The 15,541-nt window shown below is 43.1% G+C and overlaps 1 protein-coding gene across 1 annotated transcript; it reads right to left on the bottom strand.

Moving 5' to 3' along the window:
- Positions 1-970: 970 nt before the first annotated feature.
- LOC306745240 (soluble guanylate cyclase 88E-like) lies at positions 971-12,241 on the bottom strand (the record flags this gene model as incomplete). Its single annotated transcript, XM_079227993.1, has 16 exons — positions 971-1,340; positions 2,166-2,284; positions 2,413-2,502; positions 2,905-3,014; positions 3,995-4,151; positions 4,575-4,721; positions 6,020-6,166; positions 6,486-6,615; positions 7,379-7,499; positions 7,650-7,781; positions 8,328-8,451; positions 8,547-8,804; positions 9,951-10,042; positions 10,624-10,798; positions 11,382-11,514; positions 12,114-12,241. 16 exons carry the CDS (start codon positions 12,239-12,241, stop codon positions 971-973), a joined length of 2,433 nt encoding a protein of 810 aa, XP_079084119.1.
- Positions 12,242-15,541: the final 3,300 nt, after the last annotated feature.

Below are 15,541 nucleotides of genomic sequence, written 5' to 3' on the forward strand. Positions count from 1 at the left end.
TTTTTGCAAAATGTGAGTTGAAATCGCACCATATAGAAACAGATGTATTGTGGTCACACCATTAATTGGCACCTTAAAACCACCGACCCCTTTAACCTGCAGATGAGTACGACTGTCTTGACTGCATTACAAGCAAATGAGAACACTTTTAGTGGCTGTACACATAGTTTTTATATAAATAAACACTATCATACAGTGCAATGCAGTCAGTTACATACAGGACGTAGAACCAAAACTCTTTGCCTACTGAATTACTAAATGCCTAGTTTAAACAAAATAAAATACAACCTCTGATGACGTCTAAGCTCAGTGAATTCGTTGGAGAGTCCACAGAAATGAGTTGTTCCGTCTCCGTGGATGCTCACAAAAAAGTGTCTCACTTTAAACTTTTCAAAGCATCCTGTATTTGTTTGTTTTTTTATGTCATTTGAACATGCTTGTAGAATGATACAGCAAATAGCATAAAGGAAAACTAAACTCATCGTCATGGCTGTCAACACCTGTGGTACAGTTTTAAAGTTCTCTGGCTCTCTGCGCATGTGCTGTTTTCGTGTAGAGGACATTGGACTTCCTTTTTCGACATGAGGAAGGCGTGTTGTCAAACCTGTTGTGAAACCATGACATTATTCTTGATTTTTTATTTTATTTTATTTTCTAGCCTTAAATGTTGCACACACCTTACCTCAATAAAAGTGGGCTTTAGTAGGACATGTTTTAATGTATTTAAAAGTGTTTAAGTTGCCATTCAACTCTTTATTTTGATCAACAAATCCCAACCCCCCGTTGGCACGCCGTGGCGTTCAAAAGGAGTTAAAATGCAGGTCGTCGGTGACCCGAGAATGTCAGAAACATTGAAATGGCTTCTTTTTTTTTGCCCCCCTGATTATAAACCTTGATGATATTTCCTGTATCACACCCTTGTCGTCACGTGTCGGAGTCGCCCCGTAATCTCTCGCACTGCGACTGCCGCTCACAGGATGGAGCAGGAGGCGCTGCGCATGGGCAGGTTGGTGGGCAGCTTGGGGTACTGCTGCCAGGCGCTGTTCCTCTTGAGGCTGAGCTGAGGAGCCGGGTTCTCCGGCCCGCCGGCGGGCGACGAGGACTCCATCACCGCGTCCCCGTGGGGCACCTCCAGCTTGGCCCCCGTGTTGTTCTTAGTCTTTTTGGCGGTTTCGTTCTCCGGAGGCTCGACGGAAATGGCGGGGGGCTTGATGGAGACCTCTGGCGGGGGCAAGGCGTCCAGCGGGAGGTTGCTGGGGCTCGGCTTCCCCTCGGCTTGCTCCTCGCTGCTGCCGATGTGGAGGTTGGAGCCCATGCACTTGGGGTTGCTGCTTATGGAACTAGTGCGGGTACACATTAGTGGAGTTTCTCAGTGATTCACAAGAGACATACAAAAACAATGCCTTATGCACGTGTAATCATGCTGTGGGATATCAAACATTTCTACAGGGATGATAGTTTCTTCAAACAAGTAAATACGACCAGAGCTTTTCTAACGTGATAAATAGTTCACTGAGAAAAGCATTTATAAACCTGTCTGAAGATTTAAGAAAGACTGTCTGTTCATTTTTTTTAGATGCTTTGGAAACGGGAGGTCTACATTTGAGTAAATATTTAGCATCCAAATCAAATAATTTACACGATATTTATCCTTTGTTTCCGTGTAATGCATTTAATACTTGACTTGTTTCTTTACAGGGCTTGTATGAAGGTATTGAAGTAGTTCATGAATAGGAGTTTTGAGTTTATAATTAATTACAACCCCCCCTCTGCACCGTGGAGGTTGGTTTACGGCGTTCTTCTCCGTACGTTATGTTTGTACGCCCTCTGGCGTTGAGCATGAACTTTTTGTGCCGTTATGCCTGCTTTGTCTCACCCCATTTTTGTGTCTGTGTTGCTTCAGTAACCCAACAGTTGCACTGCCCCATATGACTGATAATGTAGTTGTTGGTTGCTTTTTTTTCTGGTCAGCATGACTCCTCCAAACAAACATTAGCACCTAACAGCCACTCGGCCTGTTTGCTGTCTGGCTCTGCAGGGGAGCAATGAGCATAGCTGTGTCTGAATCAAGGGGTGGGGACCTGAGTCCACAATGTGCATGGATGGAAAAAAAAGAAAAGAAAAATGGTTCATTGGTACTGACTGCTCTCCTTTTGTCCACTCACCCATTAGAGCTCTTTTCGTCCGAGTCCTTCTGTTCGCTGCTGTAGCGCATCTCCGCCGGGGTCTTGAACGACAGATCCCTCTTTCCTTTCAGCCAGTAGGTCTTCATGTAGCCTTTACCCTGGAGGATGTCAAGGGCTGATCAGACATGCATGGTGGAAAGAGCATTTCATCTCAAATTCATTGGTATAAAAAGAGAAAACATCTTTAGAATTGGCACAGGTACCATAGCTGATACGGAGGACTCACCTTCACAAAGATTTTGCCCCTCTCCTCGATGATATAGGGCTCGTGCTCCAGGTGGTCTTTGGTGGTCTGACTGATGTGTATCTGCATGCCCTGCTCAGTCAGACGCACATACGCACAACTGCTGTGAACACGTTTGGATTCTGAAGAGCATTCTGGGTTTTCTTCCTTTTTATGTGCAGTAAAGTGTCGCTCAGACCGCACAAACTGCCTCCCTCCTTTTTATATGTTCCTCATAGAACAGATTTCCCGCAAAACATAACATCATATTACTGTAAGTAATGGATGCAAATGAGGTGATTTGCCAGTTGCATTAACTAAAAAGCAACACCCACATAGGCTTCATTAAACAGAAAATGGTTTTCAATACTAATCTACTTTAGAATTTGACTGAGGGAGATTGTGAATGTCATTGTGGTCATTTATATTAATGCCGCGGGTTATTTGGCCCATTTTTGCAGAGCCACAGCTTGTTAAACATGTGAATTTATTCACCACTCCGTTGCTCTCCATCCTCGAGGCTGTATTCACGGTGTCGCCAAACATACAGTAGCGAGGCATCTTCAGACCCACCACGCCGGCTACCACCATACCTGAGTGAATACCTGAGAGAGAGGGGAGGGGGTTATAGTTAACGGGTTATAGAAACAAACATGAGCTGATTTGTTCTTAAACGGCCCAAAAACACGCCTTATTGCAACTATTGTCAAATGTATTATGGGCAAAAACTGGTGTGTACATTGAAAGTAGTTATTTAAGAAGAAAAAAGAAAAGAAAGAAAAACATAATGGTTGGGCAAAAAAAAAACTATGTACTGTTTGGTTTAGGCAACAACACCACCAACAGTTAGGTTTGAAAACACCCAATAGAAATATGCTAGGAATGTAAAAATTAAAAAAGTACATTTTGCTTTATAATGTGCTTTCTTGTCGGACGTAGAAGTAGCCCTCCTATGAGATGACAATACCAGCGGTGGCCCCAAGCCAAATTGAGTTTGAGATCTCTGCTCTAGAACAATGCATGCTGGGACAGGCTCCAGCCTCTCCCCGAAAACCCTGATTAGAAGAAATGCTTTACAGAATGGACGGATGAATGGATGTTCGGATCCCCACTCGGTGTTTCGATGTATCTCTGGTGGTTAGCTCTTCCCGGCTCTAATGCACTGTCATGACTTAAGATGATAGTCTTTGCCATAGGTCATGCCAATATCTTGTCACAGTGGCCTCTTGTGGCGGTATGGTGTCTGGAACTATTTTACCTTATCAAATATGAGTTCTATCGAGCACCGAGATCTCTATTATAGATTATATTTTGGAGGCTGTTACTTATAGATGATGGTTCAGGGGATACAAAAACAACCAACATAGAATCTGTAGTACAAAGATCAAGACACTGAATCGGTGATGGGTGACCGTGAGCCTGATGGCAAAAACCCAAACCAGAGTGGATATGTCTACTTCCAAGGTGCATGGAAAGGAAAGTCCGAGGAGGTCAAAACTCCAGCCCCACATGTAGTAAATGGGTAAAACGGGTAAAATAACCACGTCTGAGCCACTAAAAGGCTCCAGACGGTCGAACTGCTCACCGACTCTGATCTGGATGTTGTCTCCGGTGGAGGGGTCTTTGAGGTGGTCGATGGAGCTCAGCATGTCCAGGGCCATGTCGCAAATGTGGTGTGCGTGGAAGGTGGTCTTGTTGGGCACGCCGGCCACCACCATGTAGGCGTCACGGATGGTCTCCACCTGGACAGAAGGGACAGTGGCGATTTCTACACTGTGATGGGACATGAATTCAACTTCATCTCTCAATGTATTTTCTTGGTGTTCCACCTCAAACTTAAAACACACTCAAATCGTTTGTTTTGTGTAAGGCATAGAAATCTGAGCTGTTTATACTTTACAGTTAGATCAATCAAAGTAAATATAGGCTTGTGTGAAGTTTGCTTTCCCATTGTTTTAAAATGCGGTTTTCCCACCTTAAGAAACAGACAAATTCCACTGGAATGGTTCTACTTTATAGTGGAAATAGAATTATCTGCTTTCAATTTACATTTGGGGAATAGGCAAACCTTCAGAAGGCAACCAAAACTGAACATAAACATTTAAGCACAATCCCCCATATGCACAAGTAACGGAATGATACGCAGACTGCTTTCTGAGACGGACCTTGTAGACGTTGTGCTTCTCGCTGAGTGTGTCGAAGACGATGTAGATCTCATTGAGCATGTCCACCACCTGCATGGGTGTGATGTGCATGCAGATCTCATTGAACTTGACCACGTCGCTAAACAGGATGGTCACATCTGGAAAGACCTGGGACACAAAGAAAAATAAAGTTATGATCATTTCACACTGGGAGCAAACACCAGTATAATCACCAGGCCACAGTTTCCTTGAGTCTTCCATTCTGTGTATTTTAGTGTGGATGGATGGATGTTTCTAGTTTGTGATGTAGAGACGCCGTATAAGTCTCGGGCAGCAGCAGCGGCATGTCAATCACCTTGTAGCCCCGCCCTAAAGCATACCCTGCTTTATGGTTTGTTTGACTCTAAATGGACCATCATTTACTAAATGAACATCATGGTGTATTGAAGAAGACTTGAAACTAGAAATTGAGACATAAACTCATGCTTACAATGTTTTCTGAGGGAATAAATCAAGAGAGAAGTAGAGTAATTTTCTCATAGACTTCTATACAACCAGAAGGAGTCGCCTCCTGGTGGTCAGTAGAGATAATTCAAGTTTTAAGACACTTCAGCATCGACTTCAGAAACAGAATTTTTATTTTGCACATTGGGAGAGGGGTAAACTGTTTTGTTCTGCTGTGCACCCTTCACGTGAACGGTCTTGACCTCATACCTAACAGAAAAGGTTGTTTGCCAATGACTCCCGAAACAACACGTCTGACCGTTCAATTTAACATTGTCAAACGGTCGCTGTTCCAAACACGTGTGAAACCGAACTACTTTAGTTTGGCCTGGGAAAAGATGTATGCCAGTTATGTAACACAACCATGACGTGGTTTTGTATTAACATAGTTACATATTAATGTAGTTCTGTTCCATGAAATATCTCAAAGTGTTGTCTCTTGGTTTCACACTGTACACAAATAGCGGTCTCCTGGGTGAAAGGCCTGTGCTCGTTTGAGCCGACGTTAGTGTTTATACTTCGCCACCTGATGTCTTTTCTCTGCTCCGTCATATTTGCTGAACAACAAACGTAAATACGGGTTGTAAGAAGCCGAAATGAGCTCTCTCTCTCTCTCTATCTCTATCTCTCTCTCACTCCTCTTGCACGCCTGCAGCGATTGAGCGGTTTTCCTTTGTTGGTCGCACACTCTTTACTTTATTTGTGAGAAAACGGCAGTTCCATTTCACGCTGAGGTCATTGCCAAGCTAAGAGCGACCTCCATGTCCAGTGTGTCGACGGGGCGAAAAGTACTCAAAATGCAAGCCGCGCGTTGCCTTTTGTGTAAAGTCTGTGCTATGATGACACCCTAGGATGGCAGTGAAGCCTCTATGACCTCAGGTTAGCGGTTACATTGTGCACATTGCCGGTGATATTTGTGGTTTTCGAGTACCGCTATCATTGTTAGCAGCACTGCCTTGTACCTGGCATGTCTCCAGTGCAGTGATCCCCTTCCTGAGGCGATCGGCCACGGCTTTCGGGATCATGGCGTAGAGCAAAGAGTCTCCTCTCTTCTTCTCCTCGTCCAGCTTCAGGATGGTTTCCTGCAGCTGAGCATATTTTTGTTGCTCCTAAAGGATCAGAAATGGGACAAAAGAGTCTACGGTTACAGTCTCACCTCTCTTAAAGCAAAAGAAAAACCCCTCTTTGACTCCTTTAATCCTCTTAATCGACATTTCTCCTGCTTGACTGAGTTGGATTTAATGGGAGAAATCAATGCGGGAGCGGAGCTTTCAACTGGGCTCACCTGGTCAGGCTGTTTCAGTGCACTCATAGCATATAGAACGACATTTGCTTTGAATCATTTCAATGCATTTTACGAGGCGATTTTGTACATTTGAGCTCCCCTTTGTTAGTAAGAGGCTCTCTCCCTGCAGACTAAGGGTTCACCTGGTCGAGGGCCAGCTGCAGCTCAGCCGACTGTTGTGTCCCGGCCAAAATCAGCTCTCTGCTGGAGTCGTGCAGGTTCAGATCATTCACGTACACACCCATCTTTATCATGTCCTCCACTGTCTCTATACTTTAGTAGTAAGGAGAAAGAAATGGAGGTAAATGAACTGCAGGGAAAAGCAAGAGAATGGGAATTAATTCACTGAGTTAGCATACATAAATCCAGTCTCCAAAATCCTAACTTCAGTAAAACAATTTGGGATAACTAGGGCACTAACACACCACTAAATACATCTGAAATATATGTTGCTCTAAAGGGAATAAAATAAAAGGGTTTCCGGTACTATATTCAGACAGATAAACGTCTATAAACATCTTTAAATTACCTTAAATTAGCAATAACAAATAGCTCAAGTACTTGTTGGTTGCTTTATGTACGAAACATTTAAAGGCCTGTTCAAAATATAGCCAGGGAAGAATCGAAAATGACTTGCACTGTAAAAGCGCTGAGAATAATCCATAACAAAAATCATCCGACAATCGTTCTCTGTAACTCTGGAGTTTCTCTTTTCAACAGAAATACTGTCCTCACATTCTGCTTTATTCTGAATATTATACATGTTCTGGGTTTTTTCAATATTTAGCACAACACACAACAAAAGCCTGCAAAATAAGGAATGTGAATATATGCCGCCTGCCACCTGAATCAGATGAAGAACAGCAGGAAGTTAAAACCGCTAAAAGGACCGGGGCGTAAAACAGGAATCCTTCTTACTAAAGTATCTCATTAACTTTAGGAAAGGTAGTTTCTCGGAACCAAGTGGACCCCATGAAGATGTCATGTTCCAAGTCTAAACCCTGAATCGGAGTCGGCCTGTAGGCCGTGGTCTTACATGGGTGTCCCCAGGAAGATGAGGGAGTCCCACTGGGGGACGTACTTCATCTGCCCCTTCAGGTGGAGAGGTTTCTTCGGAGGCTCTCGCGTGTCCTCAAAGATGGCCTTGCTGCACTTTCCTGAGGAGAAGCACGAGGGACAGGTCAACGGGACTGAGAGCAAGTCAAGGAGGAGGAGGAAGAAGAAGAAGAAGAAGAAGAAGAAGAAGAAGAAGAAGAAGAAGAAGAAGAAGAAGAAGAAGAAGAAGATGATGATGATGAAGCTCTGACCGGTGATGGTCTGAAACGCCAGCAGCTCAATGTCCCCCCCGCCGGAGTTCGCCGAGCTGTTGTATTGGGTGAGAGCGCTGCTGTTGTACTCCTGGTCCTCCGTGCCCTCCATCTCCTCCACGGCATTGGGCTCTGACGGAGGAAGGAGAGAGCAGCAGCAGAACACAGAATGAATGAGTTAACGTGGGGCATAAATATGGAGAATTACAATCGCCCGATGGCAACGTTCAACACGAGAATGATATCAGAAATCCATCGCCCTGTTCTAACACGTTCTTGATGGTTATGCTCTGGATTATGTCCGTTAGGTTTCATTCTTACACATGAACAGAAAAATTTGAATATGCATCTTGAATCATCCTGTTTCGCGAAGATATGCCATATTTCTCTTACGGGGTTTTGGTGAGCTACTGTTTTGTTACAGCATGTATTTAAATATGTGCTTTTGAGGATGCAGCACATTTAACTTTACTATATGAACAATAGTAGTTTGGCTTCATTCCACCTGAATATGTTATACATATTTAATATTTCTCTTTCAGTGACCTTGAAATGATGAAAATGAGGCAGCGACTTGATGGACGTTCTGTGATCCCATCTATTTGTAATGAGACCTTTTCCTCTTTTTTTATGATACATAATGCATTTGAAATGATTGAGATGGAGAGACCTCGATACCTCTTTCTTCTTCCCTCTTTGCCTTCTCGTTCTCCTCCTGCGTCGTCGTGATGTTGACCTTCTGCTTGCTCTCCACCACCGCTTTAGACAGCAGCTCAAACACATTGTTCAAATGGGTGTAGATCTGATTGGTGGGAAAGCAGAAAAAAACCCACACTTAAGCTTATTAGTATTTACAGATAAAGACAAGAAAGACTGGACTCCTTCCCCTGAACTCACGTTATCCCAGCTGAACTCCAGCATGGGTCTGATCAGGGTGAACTCCTCGTCGACCTTCTTTCCCTGGAGGTCGGAGAAGACCTCCTTGAGGCCGTCGCCGATGCGGTACATGGTCATGTCGCGGCGGAAGATGACGCTGAAGGGGAACATGACGAAGAAGATGCCCCGCTTCATCGGCAGCTTCTCGTAGCCCGGCGCCGTCTTCTGCTGCGGCATGCGGTGTTTGAAGGCGGCATTGTCGAAGTTCATCTTGTAAACCTAAACGAATAGCGTGGAGTTAATAATAAAACAACATTTGAAATGTGAGGGCAGTCAGTGTAAATATTTTTGTGCCGGTCTGTGTGAAAGGTACAGTTTGGGGGGGGATTAGCATATTTTTTGGGGGGAATTAGCATATATTAACTACACTGGATAACTTTACGCTATTTATATATTTTACACAACTTGATTACTTTATTACTTTATTTGCGCCTCGATGGCTCAGGGAAAAAAAAGTTGCCTTTTCGCTGTGTAATATTCAGGTTCTGTGTGAAAGTATGACAAAAAAATATATTTATATTAATTGCATGAAGAACACACTGGTGTGTAAAGGCCTTTTTTTGCATTAGTTTCAGCTAATAAACTGGCAACTGTTTGTATAAAGAAAATAAAAGGCAACATTGTCTAAGAAGTCATACTTTATGATGGGGTTTTTAGCCCTTGTGTTGTCTTGGGGTCAAAATGACCCATCAACACACATACATATACACTCGTACACGGGTCATTTTGACCCCAAGACAACACAAGGGTTAAGTTGCAACTACTCATATTTATAGGTCAGTAATAAGACGACATTTGGGTCATCTTACTTGTTAATATTTATATTATATTATAGATAAACATGTAAGTGAGCCATTCATGAGGGTTGTTCTATAACTCCTCCAGTAACTGTGTCAATAGTGTTGGTTACAAATATCTTATTTTGGATCTATAAAGCGTTAAATGGTTATTTACATGAAGAAATATAGTATTTACATCTTAAGAACTATGCTATTTAATAATGAAATTCATTCCAGTGGACCTCAGTCAGTCACTGTGGGATAATGAGGTCACGCTGGCTGTTTCAGTGCCAGTCAGCTTGAGAGAAAACTTTAAACGACAGCGGTGAAGTTGATGGACAACGATGCAGCAGGTATTCACATTCGCTCGCCTGTAAATTCAGAGTTTACTCAGACGCCCGTCCCAATAAACACTTATCTCCATCCAATAAACACTTGCTGTCTGAGTGCAAACAAAAACTCCGCCTGCCGTCTCATGGAAGGTGATGGAAATCATATTCCCCCCCCCATGCTGATAAAAAAACAAACAGGCGGCCTTGACTCAACCTTGACCTTGACACTTGACCTCTGATCCCCGAGTACATACCACATACGTCATTTTCTCCGTCTCCTCTTTGGACAGGATTTCCACTTCGATATCCGTGTTGTAGAATTGCCGTCCCACCTGAGAGAGCTGGCCTGCAGGAGACAGTTGGGATGTGTGGAGGTCAAGATTCAGTCACAATTTATATTTTCAATTAAAAAACAATTTAAACTGAATGTGATCGTCTTTAAAACCTGAAGCTCATTAACGTCTTGCACATCTTAGTACATACATTTTGTTTGCATCATTGCAGACTACTTTTGGAGTATCACACTCCAGTGCTCTAAAATTATGCATCGTCCGCACATTATTCAGCTTTTATATCATCAAAGTTTAATTATCTTTTCGTGGCAGATCAGCTGAAAGTGCAGATTGGATTTTTTTTTTGCTGCAGTGCTTTACAACAAAATAGAAGATATATTGTACACATATCTCTGGAAAACCTGGACTTTAACACTCTTATAACGTGTACAACACGATGGCTTGTTTTAAAAAATATGTGTAAATGAAATGAGATGCGCAAAATAAATACCGCTTTTATTAATACTATGTGTGTGTTGTACACCAAACAACACTGACAACTGTTCAGTCACTTCTTTCCACGCTTCACTACATTTAGGTGCATGAGGCTTATACAGCCTCTCCCAGCATGCAATGGGCCGAAACCTCCCGTTACCTTTGACGAACTGGGTGAAGCCCTTGCGGGTGCTGCGGTAGTGCAGCGTGAGGCTCGTCTCGCACTCCTCCTCCACGCAGAAGCTCGGCGGCTGCACTTTGGGGAAGGAGAAGCGAAAGTACTCGTGCAAGTTGTCCAGCTCGTTGATGAAGTCGCGCACATTTCGCCCCAAAACCTAAAAAAAAAGGTTGGAAGATGCTACCATTTCAATTGCAAACAATAATAGCGGGTTTATAAATTCTCAGTAATATTTCATTATACTTTATGTAAGTATATTGAAGTTACATTCTATTTGAACATTTCTCTGGTGCAAACACATTGCTATTGCGTATTTGCTATTCTTGTTTCATTGTAAATGAATGAATGAGACCTTTGTTTGGAATTTCATTGGCATAAATATGTTTGGAAGTGATGCTTTTTAATATTTCCATTGTAACCGCCCATCTTCTTTTCCTCTTCCCTCCACATAGTTTCTTTTGTGTGTATTTTTTTTATGTTGCAAAATGGGACTACAATCTGAATTTTGTTAAGCAAGCCCTGTTGTGCAATGACAATAAAACAATAATCTTGAGACCTAACAACACGTTTCTTATCAAGATTATCAAGGTTCACGAGGCTGCAGGTGAGCAAGGTTTGCAATTAGTCCCGGATGTATCATCCGTCAGCGACAGAGCGGAAGCAGAGCGTGCATTTAATGCTGCCGTGTGCGAAAGACAACAGAGAGGAAAGAGGAGAGGGGGAGGGGGTTACTGTGTCACCTTCAGGATCCGCTCGTATCCGTAGTTTCCAATCCTCTTGACCATATAGACCCCGAAGGCGTACATCAGCTCATCGTGGGTCTTTCCCAGCACCTCTCCCGCTGCCTTCGCCAAACGCAGGATCAGGTTGTCACTTTTAAAGCAGAGCAAGAAAAGTTGATGAATCGTTTTTCTTTGCATTGTATTCTTGCTTACAGGTTTTCTTCTTTTTAATCCATATGACTTTATGTATTTGATATGGACAGTGGCATTCTAATTCATAACATAAGTCTATGCACAAAAAACAGATTGACTGTGTTGAGTGTTCGTAGCGAAACGCTAATTTACAACACATCAATCAAACCAAATCAAATGAGTGAGCACACCAACCTAGCATCTAAACAGTCTCTAAATATTCAAGGTAATATTTGAACAATACGAGCTTTTGCAAGTGTGTAATTGTTGCACCGCTGTGGTTAATTGTGTTCCTCTGTGCAGCGCGTTTGTAAAGTTAAGTTGTTGGAGTGCATCGCCATAGAAAAAACACATCAACACTCACTAGCCAGCAGTTCGGCTGCAGTCTAAAAGCTTAAGCTCCTTACCAGAGTGTGTCCAACACAAACACACGACAATGACAATATTTAGGGTGAAACGTGATATTTTATGAGATGGTTATTGAGTCATTATAACCCTATATTCCCAATGTGAGTCTGGTGAAAGTTTGTTAAAGTAGAACAACAAGCAACAACCTACTTGTACATCTGATGTCGGACGAACTTGAGGTGGGGGATCTCGGCCCGGTTCTCGATCAGCCTCCACACGTCCTCTCCATAGGATTCATTGATGTAATCGTTCACTGCTTCCAGATACAGGCCGTACATCTTGAGGGGGTTAGAGACCTCCATATTGATGTCTTAATTAACTGCTCAGCTGAGGAGAGACAAAGTGAAGAAAAGACATATCCAAATTGCAGGTTGGACTCATCTTTTGTTAAGGTCAGCAGATCAAAATATCACTGTTGAGGAAATCTCTTTAAATCCATTGTTCCTCGAGAGGACAGACCGTTGGTACTGTCTTCCCATGAGATTAAATTGAAACACTTTTGCTTAATCTTTCTGTGCTAAATGCACACTGCTCTATCCACTCTGCATGCATGGAAGGAAAGAAGGAAGTATGGCTAAGTCACACATGGCCCCGTGCAACCTCAGCTAACCTTCTTAGACACTAGCTTCATCTAAGAAAAAGAGCAGGATTCTCAATAAGCGAAGTGTTTAAGCCGAGACTGTCTGCAGCAGCTGCTTTGTTCTACACTCGCTGTAAAAGTTTACCACCACCGCGGCAAATAGAAGCTACTGAGAACAAGAATTAAAAAAAACATGGCAGCTCGGGATGCTCCCATCCCACCATTTAACTACAGTAAAACCCGTAAAATAATAACAACAAAAAAAGGATGCAAAGGTGTAAAAAATGGGAGTCTCCTTACATGCAGTCCCTCCGTGCTGTGATATCTTGGTCTCCAACTGAGCCAGACAGAACCTGCAGCATCGCTCCCTGCACAGAGTTTTCACCTGCAGCTGACATGGCTGACACTTGCTTGTCAGGTCAATAGGTGACTGAGGCCAAAAATAGCAACACCGAGGCCTGTTTGTGGCAGGTAACACAAAACAAAACAAAATTAAATATAATTCAGACGAGCAAACACACAGGGTCTAATTTGTAAAGCATTTGTGTTGAGATTGATTTTGCGGGTGGCTGTTACTGTATAAGGGATTTCCTTATACTGACATTTAGTTTCCGTTATGTAAACCAGAGCGTACGATGTGAGGCTCATTATCCAAAATTAGCCTGCACTCTCTTGCAACAACTCATTAGGGCTAGCGGGTTTTCTCGGGCTAATTACCTCACATTTGCATAATTACGGTCAGGTGCACATTAGACTGACGCGCATTGTGTTGGGATTGGCATCTGAATGGTTTTGCATTTGGTTTGTGAAGTGAAGCTGAATAGATCCTCTCACAGAAATACATTTTAGGGATCACTGAAGACAGAAATGTCTTTTTTTCTTCTTCTTCTTCTTCGAGTCATGATATTTGTTTTGACCTGCGGGAACTACTTTTGTATTTGGGGAAAGAAAAAAAATCATAAAAACAAAACAGGCATATGTGGTCAAACAAGAGCTGCAACTTTATTCAACAACTGTCTACAAGTGTGGCTGCTTCATTGTCTATGTGAGATGATATTTAAGTTATATATATATACACACACACACATATATATATATATATATATATATATATATATATATATATATATATATATATATAACGGAGATTCTACTTCAAGGTTAATGCTCACCACTTGTGTCTCCACGAGGGGGCACTGTTACAACACCCTGGATTTTGTTACTGGTTTATCCAATGTTTCCACTGGATGAGCTTGGAAATTAAAAGAAGTGTGTCACTCCGGCCTCCTCAGACAAGGAGGATCAGACTATTATTGTATGACATTTAGGGACATTTTTCACCATATATAGAAAAACATGAAAAAGGACGATTATGGACGATGAAAAAATGACTTTCACTTCTACCGTTTTCATATTTAAATCCTGAATCTGGAAGGTTATGTAGGATCACACCTATCATGTAGAGGTCTAATTATGAAAACACTGTCAGCCAGAATTAATCTTTCCCGCCACTACTCTCCTCCTCACACCTCCACTCCAACTCAAGGAACCAAAGGTGAGCCGACAGCTAACCCTCTGGGCAACAATGAGCCGGCCTCTGCTTCCATTTCTTGTGTGGCTTATTCTTCCCCCTTCATTTCCTCTCCGTCTCCCACCGGTGTTCTCCCGTTCGCCAGGTGCTGCCTGCCTGCCTTTTTAATGGCCTGCAGCGCGACCGTGACACACGGTGGCGGCGGCACTGGGAGGTCCGCCGCTTATCTCTTAGCAAGTGGGGGAACAGAGGGAGATAACAATGTGCTGATGGTGCCAATACCACAACTCCACGCGGACGCTTTCATTAAAGAAGACATGACTCATCCGTTTTTTTGTGTGCTTTTTTTCCTTTGCTCCTCCAATATTACATCCTGCTTTTCTTGCCACAATAAGAGAGAGAGAGAGAGAGAGACAGAGAGAGAGAGAGAGAGAGAGAGAGAGAGAGAGAGGATGCGACTTCGTCAAAAGGTGTTCATTCATTCTTCAAACGCTAGCCGAGGAACACCTCCCTCCCATTGTTTGATGTGAACAACACCAACACACAGTTCTGCGTACGCGTACGGGTGGTGTCAGTTTCGCTCAGTTACTCCTACATATTTTCCTTTTCGTCTTGTTATCCGTTCAAGGAGTTATCAGGGTCAGCCAGCCCCACGGAGGGGTGATACAATCTCTGAGGAGTATCGGGTCACTGCAGGCAGCCATGCATAGTCGGGAACTATTCAGGTCCAGCAAATAGTGAGGCGCTTTAATATCATTTCAATATATATATATATATATATATATATATATATATATATATATATATATATATATATATATATATGTCAAAGCAGGGGAAAGAGCTCACCGTTCAAACGTGGGGCATTAGAGCGTCGGCGCTAAGCATTTCGACTGAGGCAGAGCGTTGTTGGGTGACAAACTCTCGCCATAAACTGCTTCTTATTGTTTACAACCGGCAGCCGTGAAGAATAAAAATTGCAAATCCCTGGCGCTTCTGTGACTGTACAAAAGCTGCAAAAGGGATGAATCCTTTCGGATGTGGCAAAAATGGAAATCTCTGCTAACTCTGTGGAGGAGCTGCAACTGTTGTGACCCCGTGCTTGAATACTTAATGGCAGTCTATCTGTATCCCCCAACCCACTGCAAAGGAATGTACCATTTTTCTCCAGCGCGGTCCCACGACACCTCCTCCTTATTGGTTTCACTGTAGATACATGGGCTGTGATGCTACACTAGCTGAATGCTAACGACGCCGGGACATCTTATTGTGGCTTCAAATAGGGGCCCCTCTCCCTCCTGTGTTTATGGCTCCTCTGTGAGTCTTCCCCTCCCTGCTTCCTCCCTCTCTGTTTCTTTTCAGTTTCGCTTGTCGGCATCTCCATCACCCCCACCCGCATCCTTTACTCCACCTGCTGCTTTTCTCCTTTCGCTTTCTCCACACCGACCTGCTCTCAATCTCCTTTAA

This window comes from Taurulus bubalis (assembly GCF_910589615.1).
Source record: "Taurulus bubalis genome assembly, chromosome: 12".
Lineage (NCBI taxonomy): Eukaryota > Metazoa > Chordata > Actinopteri > Perciformes > Cottidae > Taurulus > Taurulus bubalis.